We start from the raw sequence: 15,343 nt of genomic DNA, 5'->3' as shown, positions 1-15,343 counted from the left end.
TAAGCCTTTGCTGCTTGTAACTAGTATAAAGGAAGTTTTTAATATCTTGAGTGAATTAACTCCATTATGGCTAATATTTTGTGACATTTTGAGGATTTGAACTGTTTCCTCGGTGGAGAATGGTGGGCAGCAGAAGTGGAGATATTTTCTGGATCGCTACGTCACATTATGGAACCTGAGCCCGAGTGGAGCATGGCCACAATCGTGTGCGACCTACGGACACTTACAGACACTCGCGTACTTGAAACACTCGCGGACAATGGTAGCATGGGGAGGCCTTTAGAAGAACCGTTCGTGATCGCCATGCCATGTTCCATTCATGTTCAGGACACTTCATGTTCAGAAGAGATCATTCAAACTGTTAATGACGTTGGACGATTTTTTTGGAGAACTTTGACTGTGAAATCCCTGATGCAGTCCAGCCTCAACCAGACTATGCCTGGTGTAGATGATAATAAACCTGCTAACCCATCTGGTGCACCAACAGTGTGTCTCCGCCTGGACAATCTGTTGGCGCCGCAGAGGATGCCACGGAGCATTAGCAGTAGCATGACAACGTGCAGCGGCTTGCTGTGTGAAAGACCCCCACCCCGGCGGTGGCAAGCCCCCACAGGGCCGTTGACACCCACAGTCACAAATAGCTTCTGACTCGCAATTAGCCGGCCAAGTTTATCAGATGGAAACTTCAGGATACTGTGTGTGTGTGTGTGTGTGTGTGTGTGTGTGTGTGTGTGTGTGTGTGTGTGTGTGTGTGTGTGTGTGTGTGTGTGTGTGTGTGTGTGTGTGTGTGTGTGTGTGTGTGTGTGTGTGTGTGTGTGTGTGTGCGCGTAGGGGGGGCCGGACTTCACAGAAGTGAATTAACCAAACCAGAGAGAAATATTGTCATTTTAATATTTCCTCACTGCGGCCCGTCCACATTCGGGGAATTATATGAACTATCTCGCACCTCACCCCGAACCGCCCCTCCGTTATGATGAATCTCCAGCCCTGAAAAGACCAACCAGCTCGACCTCCATTTGCGGGAGATTAGATCCTCTGATTACAATGCCAGCGAGCTCCCAACATGAGATAAATCTTCCATGCCAGCCTAAAATAAAAGACCCCCCCACAAACACACACACACACACACACACACACACACGCACACACACACACGCACACATCCACAGACACACACACATCCACAGTTAATTTAGTGCTCGGACAGAACAAGTATTTATGATAATTCAAATAGAGTTGGAGATCCCCGACGACACGGAAGAAATGCACCCAAATAAAAGACTCCGACTTTAAAAAAGGCATTTAGATTTTGAATATTTTGGAGTGTGCATGTGACAGTGTGATGGGGTTAGGGTTAGGGTTAGGATTAGGATGGGGGGGCATCCCACCATAATCCAAAGTTCATGTGAAATGTCACTCCGCTATCAGTGCTCACATTATATGAATTACATGTTTGCCTGAAGGTTTTTCTCTTTTATGTGTCTGTGTAATCGTTGTTGGATCATTACGGAGGGAGTGGGCTAGAGGGGCGGGCGTCAGGGGTGGTGGGGTCACAATGTGTTATGAATGCCTCATTTACCGTATCGTTTTCCGCCCTATAAGGCACCTAAATACCTCAAATTTTCTCAAAAGCTGCCAGTGCACCTTATAACCCAGTGCGCCTTATATATGGAAGAATTGTTCTACTTGAGACTGCTATTTGACAGCTGAACAACCAGAAGCTTTTATTTTGACAACTCTAACTTCTCAACTGGATCTTCAGAGCGGACGACACTCCACACAACACCTTCATCACTCATGGTTGCACACCAACATTCTAACAAACCAAAATAAACTAGATGGAATAATGACTCCCTAAACTGGGGAACAAAAACACATAAACACAATCAACACAACACCAAGCCCAACAACGACCCACAATAACCTCCAACAACACAAAACATGAATTCATCCTGAGCTCCTCAGTGCAGCCGATAGAAACTCCCATAATTCATTGCAGCTGTTTGTGGTGTTTTAAATGCAATTATTGGGGGTTCTATTTGGTTTGTGGTGTCGGTAATAATTGTGTTGTGTTGTGTTTTTGTTGCTTAGTTCATGTAGTTTAGTTTATTACCGGTAGTTGTAAGTTGTCAACCAGCAGTGAAGAAGGTTTTGTGTGTAGTGTCCTCCTGGCATAGGCTGCAGGTAGGACTATCAAAATAAAGTGTGTGCACCTCTCTGGGTGTTAGAATCAGTGGGAAATGTAACCTAATGGCTTTGAGCTATAAAGGTTGCTGACCATTGGTCTATTGCATGTGCCTTATAATGCGGTGCACCTTATATATGAACAAAGTTGTAAATTGGGTCAATCAATGTAGGTGTGCCTTATAGTGTGGAAAATACTGTACTCAGTTCCAGTCCCACAAACACCCACGAACAACTCATCCCACTGCATGAGACACGCTGCAGGAATTCTCCACTCTGATACCACACAGACGAGCAATTTCAGTGCAGTCAGGGTTCAATATTACGCATTCTGCCTTGCGTTGGTTTGATCCATTTTCGTACCTGTGAGTTGGTGCAGTGTTTGACACTCCTGCTGCCCTCGGAGAGCGCCATAGGTTAAAATCCAGGCTGTCACCTGTAACCTGCACAGTGGGACCAAAAAGATATGTATCTGATGTTCTGAATGAGATAGACTTTATTGCATTTTTTTGTCCAATTTGCTAATAAAAAATGTAGTGGAATGCATATTTATCACATTAATATCAGAATCCACACGGGAAAAACTAACTTTTTTAGGACTGAGTTTTCATTGTTGAGGTTAGTTGTCTCTAAAGGCTGTTTTATGTTTGACACACGGGCGTGACCTGCAGAAATTAAATGTGTGGAATCAGTATGAGGGAACATGTGTGCCATTTATACAAACCCCCCCTCCCACTCCCAAACTGCAGGGGGCAGTGCATCACAAACACACTTCCACCGCGGTATTAAATTAGAGCAGAAGTAGACTTCTTTGTAATCGGCAGGGGATCCAGTGACTGTGCAGAGAGCAGAGTAGGACTTGTTGGACATTGGCCATCACTTGCGCTGTATTTTCAGCTGGAAATGACTTGAAATTAATCTTTCTGACATCACAGAGACTTGAACTTAGGACAGTGTGATTAGACTGAAAACTTTATAGAATTTGCGATTCAACAATGTTTTTAATGCAGGGAACATTACCGAACAAGCGACATGTTTTTGGGGTTTTTTTTTTTTGCCAAAAATACTGACAATGAAAATATAATATCAAGAAAAGAAAGTTAAAATAACTTGTATTCTGTGTTTGAGTTTAAAGTGAGACATGAACCACAATATATTTTACTGGACAGCCTCATAAAGCCTCTGCTTCCTTTGTTTTGGTCTCGATCATTTACGGCATGTCAGCAACAACAGTTATTTTAAATCAAAGGTGTCGATCCCGTGATGCTCGGGACCAAAAATGTTGATCATCCACTGGGAAATGGCCAGTCAAATCAAATAACATATTTGAATGAATTCTTGGAGAGAAAGAAAAACCAACCTTAGTGAGGATTGATCTGGGACTTGATAACTTGCCAGACGGGGTCACAACTACCTTTCTACAGTGGCTACATGTGGAATAAGCAATTGTAAAAAGTTGTGAATAGTGAATCACTCAGTTTGATCTGCTCCATGAAATTATTGTTTCTGATTTAATTTTCCCTCTGTTTAAGTCTGACACTGAAGCAAATTTGCATCTATGAATCGAATGTTTTTACAGAGTGAATGTGCAGCTTTATGCTTTTGTGCCCTTAGAACCAAGTCTTTAGTCCTCCTCCTCTTCAGCTCGGCCTTTTTTTCCGCACTTCTCCGTCCGTCCAATCAGAAAAACAGAGGGGCGTAGCAGATCATTTCAGCTCGCGGACATGTCAAGCATAAAACAACCTTAATACCTTTCTGATGGAAATCCATCATTACCTCAGTTGCTCCCTACAGTACAACTGAGGTTTTCTTCAGCTCGCCGCTATTTCAGTTTCTATGATATTTAAAGTTACTTGGTGAACTTGTTTTGTAACGTACAGCATTTGACAAGACGGAGCTGAAAACGGCTCGTTTCGCATCGGTCACTGCCTCCACTCCGGTCGCGTTTTTTTTTCCTTTTTCTGCTTGCTCTTTGTTTGGCTGGTGGTGTAAAGTCAGTTGGAAAACTTTGCTCGTACTGAACGCGGTGCTTTTGAGAAGAATACAGTGAACAAGGCTGACATGTTATTTCCCTGTTTGCCTCCACTGGATGTTTACATGAATCACCAAGTTCACTTAGATCATTACAAAATAAACAGTCTTACAGACCACTTACACACATATAGCTGAACACACAAAGCAGCCTATATTAATGTTTTTTTTGTATCTGGCTGTTCATAAAAATAAATGTATTATAAATGTCACAAATTAAGCTTTATACACTGTATATAGTATATAGTGTTTTTATATACAAAACATTGAATCTCAATTCTGAGGCTGTTCTGTAAATAGTTTTCAAAATATAAACAATAAATACATCAACTTCTGATCAATCCATATCAATTTCAGACTTAAAATAATGTACAGATTTAAGCCCCACCCACTTTCAATTGGAAAACACCCACTTCCGGTTTATACCCCACCCACCCCTGAATACAGATACAGATCATTTAGATCAGGGGTCTCAAACTCAGATCCTGGAGGGCCGCAGCCCTGCATGTTTTCCACGTCTCCCTCCCCTGAATGTCCTGATGCTTCATCACCACATTCAGCACAAAGCCAGATAACGAGCTGCTCATTGCAATCAGCTGTGTGGAAGCAGGGACACATGGAGAACGTGCAGGGCTGCGGCCCTCGAGGACCGGAGTTTGAGACCCCTGATTTAGATGGTTGAACAGATACAGATACAGATAGTGGTGTACTTGCTCATTCCTAATATGAATCCTTCCAGAAGGATTATGTTGTACAGAAGGGCTGACAGGACGGTGAATGTTGTTTTGTTTTCACTGTGAGGTTACAGGTAGCAGACGGACTCAGACATGCTGTAAAACCTTAAACCAGCTTAGTACACAGAACTTTTACACAGCTCTCCGACAACTCAGAGATCGAGCTCTGGCTGCTCGTCAGCTCTGCTGAAAGAATCAACCTTGAAATGCTCCAATATGAATTGTTGCGCCAGCGGGCAAAGCGACCTGCCGTCATATATATCAGCGCGGATCACTGCGGTCCTCTGCCACCGCCGTGACCATTACCATATAGATGGTCTCTGACTGCTGACCCTGACCTGTCCTAGGTGTCCATGAATTGTGACTACGTGTTCGTCAACGGGAAGGAGACGCGGGGCTCCATGAACGCCAGGGTCATCTTCAGCTTCGAGCACCTGAGCGCGCCGCTGGAGCTCACCGTCTGGGTACCCAAGCTGCCGCTGCAGGTGGAGCTGTCAGACACCAACCTGAGCTTCATCAAGGGCTGGAGGGTTCCCATCCTGCCCGACCGCAGGTGAGAAACACGTGGTCAGAGAATTAAAAAAATACAGCACATTAAGTTACATCTGTTCAGTCAAACATTATCATATTGGTGCTAAAACTGAGACAGTACTTTGATATTGTAAGTATTTATTGGTAATTATACTATAATGTCCCTTGTGTGGCAACTTTGGATCAAATTGTGTCATTTGTCACTAAATTAAAATAAGTCTGATTTCAAATCAGCACAATCTGCCCCTTATTGTCTCCCAGGAATCTAGAAGCTACTATTCCTTCAGTCAGAATTTCTGTATATATATATATATATATATATATATATATATATATATATATATATATATATATATATATAAATAAAACATCTGGCTTAAGGAATAGTAGCTTCTCGATTCCTGCATTCAGTTGATAACAACAATTAACTAATTAATAGCACAATTTGTTGTAATTAATTACAATTAGTTGCATAATTTTTCTGCTGAAGACAGAAGTCTGTAATGGAGAATTCAGGGAAAACCACAGAATATTGACTCAACACAGAGACTATATTTAAATTAAAAAGCTATTTTTATAACATCCTTTTAGCTTTTGGTGAAACTATTTCTCTCTAAAATAGTTAGTTAATAAACATCTAACATAAGTCTGTGTTTTATTCGAGTGCAGGTCAACCACTTTTAGAATTGAGATATTTTTAGAAACAAAGTTGTAAACTTACTACATGAACAAAGTGGCAATAGTATACTGTAAAACACACACAACGGCACGTGGGCGTTGTGTGGGCTTCGTGAGTCACACTGCCACAGGTGGGTGGGGATGGGCGGGGTCACTCTGTTGGCAGCCCCCCCTGCATGCACAACAAGTGCGCATTCATAATTACACACACACACACACACACACACACACACACACACACACACACACACACACACACACACACACACACACACACACACACACACACACAAATACAGTTTACAGGAGAACCCGGGAAAGAGAAAGAGGAGAAATTAATATTTTACCTGCAGTATTTCCTCCAGCTGTTACGGTGGGACTTCAGAGGCTCAGGTGTGGAGAAACCAGCGGGAGACAGATGAGTAGACTTTGAAGAGTTTATTCTTTTAATAAGGGTGAATCGAAGGTGCTGCAGGCGCCAGACGCAGGAGGTCAAGGCTGCGTTGCTGAGGCAGGAGCTACTGGGGCAGGAGTCGGGTCTGGTCACGGTGGGTCAGGAAACCAGGGAAGCTGAAGCTGGCGAGTCTTCAAAGGGAAGCAAAAGGAAGCGGCGTTAGTGTAAGACGAAACTGGGAGACAATACACGCAGGTCTACTAACTCAGGGAGTGTTACGATCTAGCATCGATGGAGTCGAGCACCCGGTGCAGCTGATCAGGAGAAAACGAGCTCCACCCGGTCGTCGCAGCTGAACTGAATCAGATGATGAATCCCTCAGCAACTCCACTTCCTCAAACACAGCCTTCAGGCGGGGTCACTCTTTTGGCAGCCCCCCCCTGCATGCACAACAAGTGCGCATTCATAATTACACACACACACACACACACAAATACAGTTTACAGGAGAACCCGGGAAAGATTGTTTCAACAAAAGGGGAGGAGAGACAGAAGAGGGAAAAACACCCAACCATGCCCCTAAGAGGCCTCTGAGGAGTGGGGCGTGACCGTGCCCCTCCTCTATGTGCACCACCTGGCACACGACTCAGCCGGCCCGGGTCGCCGGGGAACCCAGGAGCGTTCCTCGGGACAATAGCCCTCCCAGTCAACCAGGTACTGGAGGCCCCGTCCCCGGCGACGGACGTCCAGTAGCCGGTGCACTGAATAGACCAGGCCACCATCCAACATCCTGGGTGGTGGAGGGGGACGGACAGGGGGGGCCAGACTACTCTCCTCCACTGGTTTCACCTGAGATACATGAAAGGTGGGGTGAATACGCATAGAGGAGGGAAGCTTGAGGTGTACCGCACTAGGATTGATGATCCTCTCGATCTCGAACGGGCCCACGAAGCGGGGTGCCAATTTTCTGGACTCTCAGTGGCAGGTCCTTGGCTTTAAGCCACACTTGTTGTCCAGGAGAGAACACAGGAGCCGCGACCCGTCTTCGGTTGGCCTTGAACTCCATCCTCTTGGAGGCCTGGAGCAGTGCAGCCCGGGCCCGCTTCCAGACCCTCTCACACCTCTTCATTGATGCCTGAACAGAGGGGACTGCGAGTTCAAGTTCCTCGGATGGGAGCAAGGGAGGCTGATACCTCAAGGAACACTGAATGGGAGAGAGGCCAGAGTACGAGTTAGTGTGGGAATTGTGCACATACTCGACCCAGGGTAGATGATCGCTCCAGGCAGAGAGGTTCCCAGAGGTTGCGCATCGGAGGAAGGACTCCATCTCTTGGTTAAGGCTCTCCGTTTGGCCATTAGACTGGGGGTGAAAACCAGACGACAAGCTCACCTTGGCTCCCAGCGCAGAACAAAAGGCTCGCCAAACCTCGGAGGTGAACTGGGGGCCACGGTCAGACACTATGTCAGCGGGGATCCCATGTACCCGGAATACCTCGGCCACCATACGTCTGCAGTCTCTCTTGCTGTGGGGAGCTTTGGGAGGGCGACGAAATGTGCAGCCTTGGAAAAACGGTCCACTATCGTCATGATAGTGGTCTTACCGTTTGAGGGGGGAAGGCCTGTGATGAAGTCGACTGCAATGTGGGACCAGGGGCGGGTTGGGATGGGCAAGGGTTTTAAGAGACCAGAAGTTGGTTGGTGGGAGGTCTTGTTCCGGGCGCAAACCGTGCAGGCTGCCACGAACCTCCTGTTGTCGCGGTCCAAGGTGGGCCACCAGAACTTCCGCCACAGGACCCCCAAGGTGCAGGATACGCCCGGGTGGCAGGACAGGCGAGACGAATGAGCCCATTGCAGGACCTGGGAACGTTCCGACTCAGGCACAAACATGGAATGACGGGGACCATCACCTGGATCAGGCTGTTGCTGGAGAGCCCGTTGAACCAGGTCCTCAATCTCCCATGTGAAGGTGCTAATGGTGCAGGTCTTGCGAAGGATCGGAGCCGGTTCCGGAGACTGTTCCTCTATGGAAAACTGACGGGACAGGGCGTCTGGCTTGATGTTTCGGGAGCCAGGACGATGAGTCAAAGTGAACCTGAAACGATCGAAAAACAAAGTCCATCGAGCTTGGCGAAAATTGAGACGCTTGGCTGACCTAATGTATTCCATGCTCTTGTGATCCGTCCACACGATGAATGGTTGTTCGGCTCCCTCCAACCAGTGCCTCCACTCCTCTCGGGCCAGTTTTACTGCAAGCAGTTCCCAATTACCAATATCATAATTGCATTCTGCAGAAGAGAGCCTACGGGGGAAAAAAAGCACATGGGTGGAGCTTCTTGTCCGTGGGTGACCGTTGGGAGAGAACAGCTCCCACACCGGAGTCAGAGGCATCCACCTCAACCACGAATTGGAGGCTGGGGTCAGGTTGGGTGAGGATGGGTGCAGACGTAAAACGATTATTAATTTCTTGGAATGCCTGGGAGGCTTCAGCAGTCCACACAAACTGACGGGAGGTCGAGGTGAGGGCAGTGAGAGGAGCTGCTGTTCTGCTATAATTTCTAATGAACCGCCGATAGAAGTTTGCGAATCCAAGAAAGCGCTGGAGCTGTTTGCGTGTCTCAGGTTGAGGCCAGTCCAGAACCGCCATGAGTTTGGTGGGGTCCATTCTTATTTCATTTTGGGAAATGATGTACCCCAAAAACGACACAGTGTGTTTGTGAAACTCGCATTTCTCGGCCTTGACGTAGAGCTGGTTCTTCTGGAGCCTCTCCAGGACTTGGCGGACGTGTCGGGCATGCTCTTTGGGGTCTTGGGAATAAATCAAGATATCGTCTAGATAAATAAACACGAAACGGTCAATCATATCTCTCACGATATCGTTCATTAGATCCTGGAAGACAGCAGGGGCATTCGTGAGTCCGAATGGCATCACCAGGTACTCGAAGTGTCCAAGGGGAGTGTTGAAGGCCGTCTTCCACTCGTCTCCCTCCCGGATGCGTACCAAGTGGTAAGCATTCCGGAGATCCAACTTGGTAAAGATGGTGGCGCCGTGGAGGGGGGTGAACGCATAGTCGAGGAGGGGCAACGGATATCGGTTTTTGATGGTGATGTCATTTAGGCCTGTGAAGTCGATACAGGGATGAAGGGAGCCGTCCTTTTTGCTGACGAAGAAAAATCCAGCTCCCACTGGGGACGAGGAGGGACGAATGATGCCAGCAGCCAGACATTCCCGGATGTAGGTCTCCATTGCAGCACGCTCAGGACGAGACAGGTTGTACAGTCGGCTGTGGGGCAGTGTGGTCCCGGCAAGGAGATCGATCGGGCAGTCATAAGGCCGGTGTGGGGGAAGGGACAGTGCCTTACTTTTACTAAAACCTGGCGCCAGGTCGTGGTAGGCAGCAGGAACTGTGGTGAGGTCTACCACCTCAGAATGTGCGGGCCTTGGAGTATCTGAGGGGGTCAGGGCTGCACGGAGACAGTTACTTGTACACAGGGGGCCCCAGGAGCTCACCTCCTCCTTCTCCCAGTCAATACAGGGGTTGTGGCTCCTCAACCAAGGGTAACCCAGAACTAGGGGGGGTCGAGAGTGGTTGATCAGGTGGAGAAAACACCCAACCACGCCAATAAGAGGCCTCTGGGGAGTGGGGCGTGACACCAGCTAATGCAGTTTGGTGGCACCTGGTCAGCTAACATTGCACTGCTGTTTTGCTGCAGAATTGCTTGTTAAATTTGGCTTTTCAACTAAAGCTGATGACTTTCACTTTCTCAATCAGCCGTCGGGGAACTTTTAAAGTGAAACTTTCTACCTTAATATAATTCCAGTGGGTATTGTGCTGCTCTGTAGTCACAGTGCTGCATCCAGAGACGCTGCACATGCTGCTGCTCTGGTAATAGAATAGAATAGAATAGAACTTTATTCCTCCCCAGGGGGAAACACAAACTTACAACAGCTCAAGGTAAAAAGGTGTAGACATTACAAAATTAAAGAATTAAAATAAAATATGTAAACATATGTAAATATTTAAACAAGAGCACAAAAAAAAGAATAAGTAAAAATAAAAAATAAAACAATCCAGTAAGAAAAGAAATCCTCTAAAAATAGAGTAAATTGATATACACAGTGTAGATAGGTAGAAACTGAGATGTACTCAGTGCAGATGTAAACAGTACATGAGAAGAATGTACCGTATTTTCTGCCCTATAAGGCACACCGGGTTATAAGGCGCACCTACATTGATTGACATAATTTACAACTTCATTCATATATAAGGCGCACCGCCCTATAAGGCGCATGGAACAGACCAGTGGTCAGCAACATTTATAGCTCAAAGCCATTAAGTTATATTTTCCATTGCTTCTAACACCCAGAGAGGTGCACACACTTTATTTTGATAGTCCTACCTGCAGCCTATGCCAGTACCACACTACACACAAAACCTTCTTCACTACTGGTTGACAACTTACAACTACCGGTAATAATAATAATAATAATAAACTAAACTACATGAACTAAGCAACAAAAACACAACACAACACAATTATTACCGACACCACAAACCAAATAGAACCCCCAATAATTGCATTTAAAACACCACAAACAGCTGCAATGAATTATGGGAGTTTCTATCGGCTGCACTGAGGAGCTCAGGTTGAATTTGTCGCTGCAAGGCATGATGTCCCATCATGCCTTGCAGCGACAAATTCATGTTTTGTGTTGTTGGAGGTTATTGTGGGTTGTTGTTGGGCTTGGTGTTGTGTTGATTGTGTTTATGTGTTTTTGTTCCCCAGTTTAGGGAGTAATTATTTCATCTAGTTTATTTTGGTTTGTTAGAATGTTGGTGTGCAACCATGAGTGATGAAGGTGTTGTGCGGAGTCTCGTCCGCACTGAAGATCCGGTTGCAAAGTTAGAGTTGTCAAAATAAAAGCTTCTAGTTGTTCAGCTGTCAAATAGCAGCCTGGAGTAGAACAATCGTCCAAATATAAGGTGCACCGGGCTATAAGGCGCACTGGCAGCTTTTAAGAAAATTTGAGGTATTTAGGTGCCTTATAGGGCGGAAAATACGGTAGGACATTTACAGTGAGTTGTTAAATATCCTAACAGCTGTTGGGATGAATGACTTGGTAGCGTTCTGTTTGACACTGCGGGTGTCGGAGCCTGAAGGAGCTGCTGAGCTCCTCCACTGTCAGGTGCAGTGGGTGGAGTGTGTTGTCCATGATGGAGGACATTCTGGTTAACGTCCTCCTCTGTCCCACCTTCTCCACCGAGTCCAGCGAGCAGCCCAGGACAGAGCCGGCCCTCCTGACCAGCCTGTTCAGTCTCTTCCTGTCCCGGTCCGTGCTGCCCGCTCCCCAACAGGCCACAGCGTAATGGATGGCAGAACCACAGAGTCATAGAAAGTCCAGAGTAGAGGTCTGCACACACCGAAGGACCTCAGTCTCCTCAGGAGGTGGAGGCCACTTTGGCCCTTCTTGTACAGGGCGTCGGTGTGAGTAGTCCAGTTCAGTTTATTGTTGAGGTGAACACCCAGGTACTTGAAGTTGTCCACCAGCACGATGTCCGAGCCCTGGATATTCACCGATTGGTGTGGTGGGGTCTTTTTTCGGAAGTCGATCACCATCTCCCTCGTCTTTCCGGTGTTCAAGCACAGGAAGTTGCTCTCACACCAGTCCACGAAGTCCCTGAGGACCTACCTGTACTCCAGTTCGTCCCCATCAGACACACAGCCAAGAATAGCGGAGTCGTCAGAGAACTTCTGGAGGTGACAGCTGCTGGAGTTGTATGTGAAGTCCGAGGTGTAGAGGGAGAAAAGGAACGGTGAGAGCACCGTCCCCTGGGGCGCCCCGGTGCTGCAGATGACCACCTCAGACCTGCAGTCCTGCAGCCTCACAAACTGCGGCCTGTTGGTGAGGTGGTCCATGCAGCCAGCTGTGCCCCCACTCTTGCGTCCTCCATCTTCCTCCGCAGCAGCGCCGGTCGGATGGTGTTGAAAGCACTGTAGAAGTCAAAGAACATGACTCTCGCAGTGCTCCCGGCGGCCTCCAAGTGAGTCAGCGCCCGGTGCTGCAGGTAGATGACGGCGTCATCCACCCCCATCTTTGGCCTGTAGGCGAACTGCAGCAGGTCCATCGCAGAGCTCACCGCCGTGCGAAGGTGTCGGAGGACCAGCCTCTCCATGGTCTTCATCAGGTGGGAGGTCAGGGCGACAGGTCTGAAGTTGCTCGGCTCCTTAGCGTGCGCCGTCTTGGGAACCGGAACCACACAGGAGGTCTTCCACAGGACCGGGACCTTCTCCAGTCTGAGGCTCAGGTTGATGATGTCCATGACCACCCCACAGAGTTGGTCGGCACAGTCCCTGAGCAGTCTGGGGCTGATCCCATCTGGTCCTGCAGCTTTCCTGATGTTCAGTCGCCTCAGTTCCCTGGGAGTAAAGCAACATTTAAAAAAAAAAAAGGAAGTAAACAAAACTCTGTTAATTCCATTAAGTTTTTTTAAAAGAATTAAACATTTAAAATCAATTAATTATATCTATGCGTTATTTTTAACAGCACTAATATACAAGTATATAATCCAGTGTTAGATGTGTGTTTGGTGCTGGAGGAGATTTTATATGTGTGTGTGTGTGTGTGTGTGTGTGTGTGTGTGTGTGTGTGTGTGTGTGTGTGTGTGTGTGTGTGTGTGTGTGTGTGTGTGTGTGTGTGTGCGTGCGCGTGTGAGTGTAGGGATTTCTTTGATCACTGGGTACCATTTATGTTGTGTTATGATAATGATGAATAACTATCGAAGATAGTTATTGAAATTTTAATCTGATCTGTATCAGAACCTCGGAGCACCACTTGTCTTAACAGGAAATGATAGCAAATTCAGTTCTATCAGTCTCATAAGATATACTAAACAGTTAGTCAGGAATTTGCATTAATACTTAAATTAATTACCAGAATTAACAGTAAAGCTTGAAGGATTTTGGAGTTCATTCACCTTTGTGCACATTAATAACACAGCAAGTATGATTCCAAAATGTCTATTTATTTACAATGAAAACAAATAAAACACAGATTCTAACTACCTATATACAGCTTAGTGTGTGTGCGTGTGTGCGTGCGTGCGTGCGTGCGTGCGTGAAGAGAGAAAGAGAGAGAGAGGTAAAGGGAGTATGTGTGTGTGAGACGTGTGATGGAACTACAAAACAAGATGGCGGATCACAAGAAACTACATTTCAGATGGAGGTTATCAGAGAGCAGAAGGTCTGTCCTGGGTCTCCACCATGTGCTGGAGAACAATGGAACATTGAAGGTAGTCTTTAGCGTCTGCTTCCTGTGTGTCTCTGCTAAAGGACCATTTCTAGAATGAGTTGATGTGAATGAGACTTGTTTTGTAAAACGTCAGGAGTCGTCAGATGGTATTCAGTTACTGTGTGATGTTGTCTTTGATGTGATATGTGTAGGATTGTGAGTTAACAAGTCGGTAAAGCAAAGATTAGCATGCAGACCCTGTGTCTGTGGCAGAGCTAACGTTGGTTTACAGGTTGATAACTGCTCCTAATATCATTATCTATAGAACTCAATCACTGTAATAGAATTAACACATCTTCATAAAGTTAAACAGTTCTATCATAGCATCAGGTTTAACTAATCTCAGGAAATGCCCAGTTGTTTGCTACCACTTCCTTGGTGTCTTTGAAGAAGGAGTTCAGTTGTTGTCCTGGCTGGAGGGAAGTTGGAGGTTCTATGAGGTGTCGTTTCCCGGTCTTGTGCTGGAGAAACTGGTTGGTTTTCCTGGTTGATGGGAGATCAGACTCTGGGTACCAGTCTCTGGATCAGGGGAAGGTCTGACTCTCGTGGTCGGGTCAGGAGAGGAGTTGAGGAGTGAAGGTCCCTGGTTGCAGGCCTCTGGTGTTAGCTGTATGCTAACACTGGGTGAGCTGCCTCCAGCAACCTAGTTCCGCTGAAGAACAGGAGCAAAAGCCTTTTTGAGAGAATCTCTCCAAATCTTTTGATGAAAGTTGGGGGATTCGAAGGTGTGATATCCTGAGAGCCTCACCCAATTGGTGACTGGCTGAGTGCATAGGGGAAGTGTCTTTTGAGCAGAAAGAGGGGGAGGATTTGCATGGGTCTGCCGTATCAAAAGGTTCTCCCCACTGGTTGTGATAGTCACATTCCTTAGTCAGAATTCATGTCATGATAGTTTTATCATCACAAATGAAAATTGTTTCATGTATATATATATATGTGTGTATAGCACTCGGGGCAGTAACCCCCAAACTGGAGGAGTGGTCCAGCAGATCCCTGGAACAACCTCGGACATCTCAGTCCAGAAAAGTGCAGTACTTGGAACAGCAAAGATACTGCGCAGGACCCTCAAGCTCCCAGGCCTCTGGTAGAGGACCAGGACCCTCAAGCTCCCAGGCCTCTGGTAGAGGACCAGGACCCTCAAGCTCCCAGGCCTCTGGTAGAGGACCAGGACCCTCAAGCTCCCAGGCCTCTGGTAGAGGAACCGAGCTTACAATAGAAAAATAGGTGACCGCCTGCGAGAGGGGAATTTCTTTTTTTTTTTCTTTAAAAAGAAAACAATTTTATATATATATATATATATATATATGATCTCCTCCAGACTCCTGTTAATCCACAGTCTTGTTGCTTAACTGTTCACAAATAGCAATGAAAAGAAATATCACCTGAATTTTAGCTTAGCTTGAGTCACTGTTGTAGGTGTTGTGGTTTTAACTCTGAATTCTGAGGTGATTGTGGAACTTGCATCAAACACACAGCTATAACTGGATTTCTTCACCCTGAATTT

General features: G+C 46.5%; 1 protein-coding gene across 1 annotated transcript in view; it reads left to right on the top strand.

The window, feature by feature from the left end:
• tmem132e (transmembrane protein 132E) overlaps positions 1-15,343 on the top strand; it is a gene marked incomplete at both ends in the record, with an annotated part of 248,486 nt that overhangs the window by 164,217 nt on the left and 68,926 nt on the right. The window contains one exon of the mRNA XM_080508218.1: positions 5,297-5,502. Within this exon, the coding sequence (XP_080364344.1) occupies positions 5,297-5,502 (206 nt within the window). The remainder of the gene's footprint in view (positions 1-5,296; positions 5,503-15,343) is intronic.

Source organism: Blennius ocellaris, assembly GCF_963422515.1.
Source record: "Blennius ocellaris genome assembly, chromosome: 14".
Classification (NCBI taxonomy): Eukaryota; Metazoa; Chordata; class Actinopteri; order Blenniiformes; family Blenniidae; genus Blennius; species Blennius ocellaris.
Note: the sequence above shows the minus strand (reverse complement) of the source record. Positions and strands in the feature narration are given on the sequence as shown.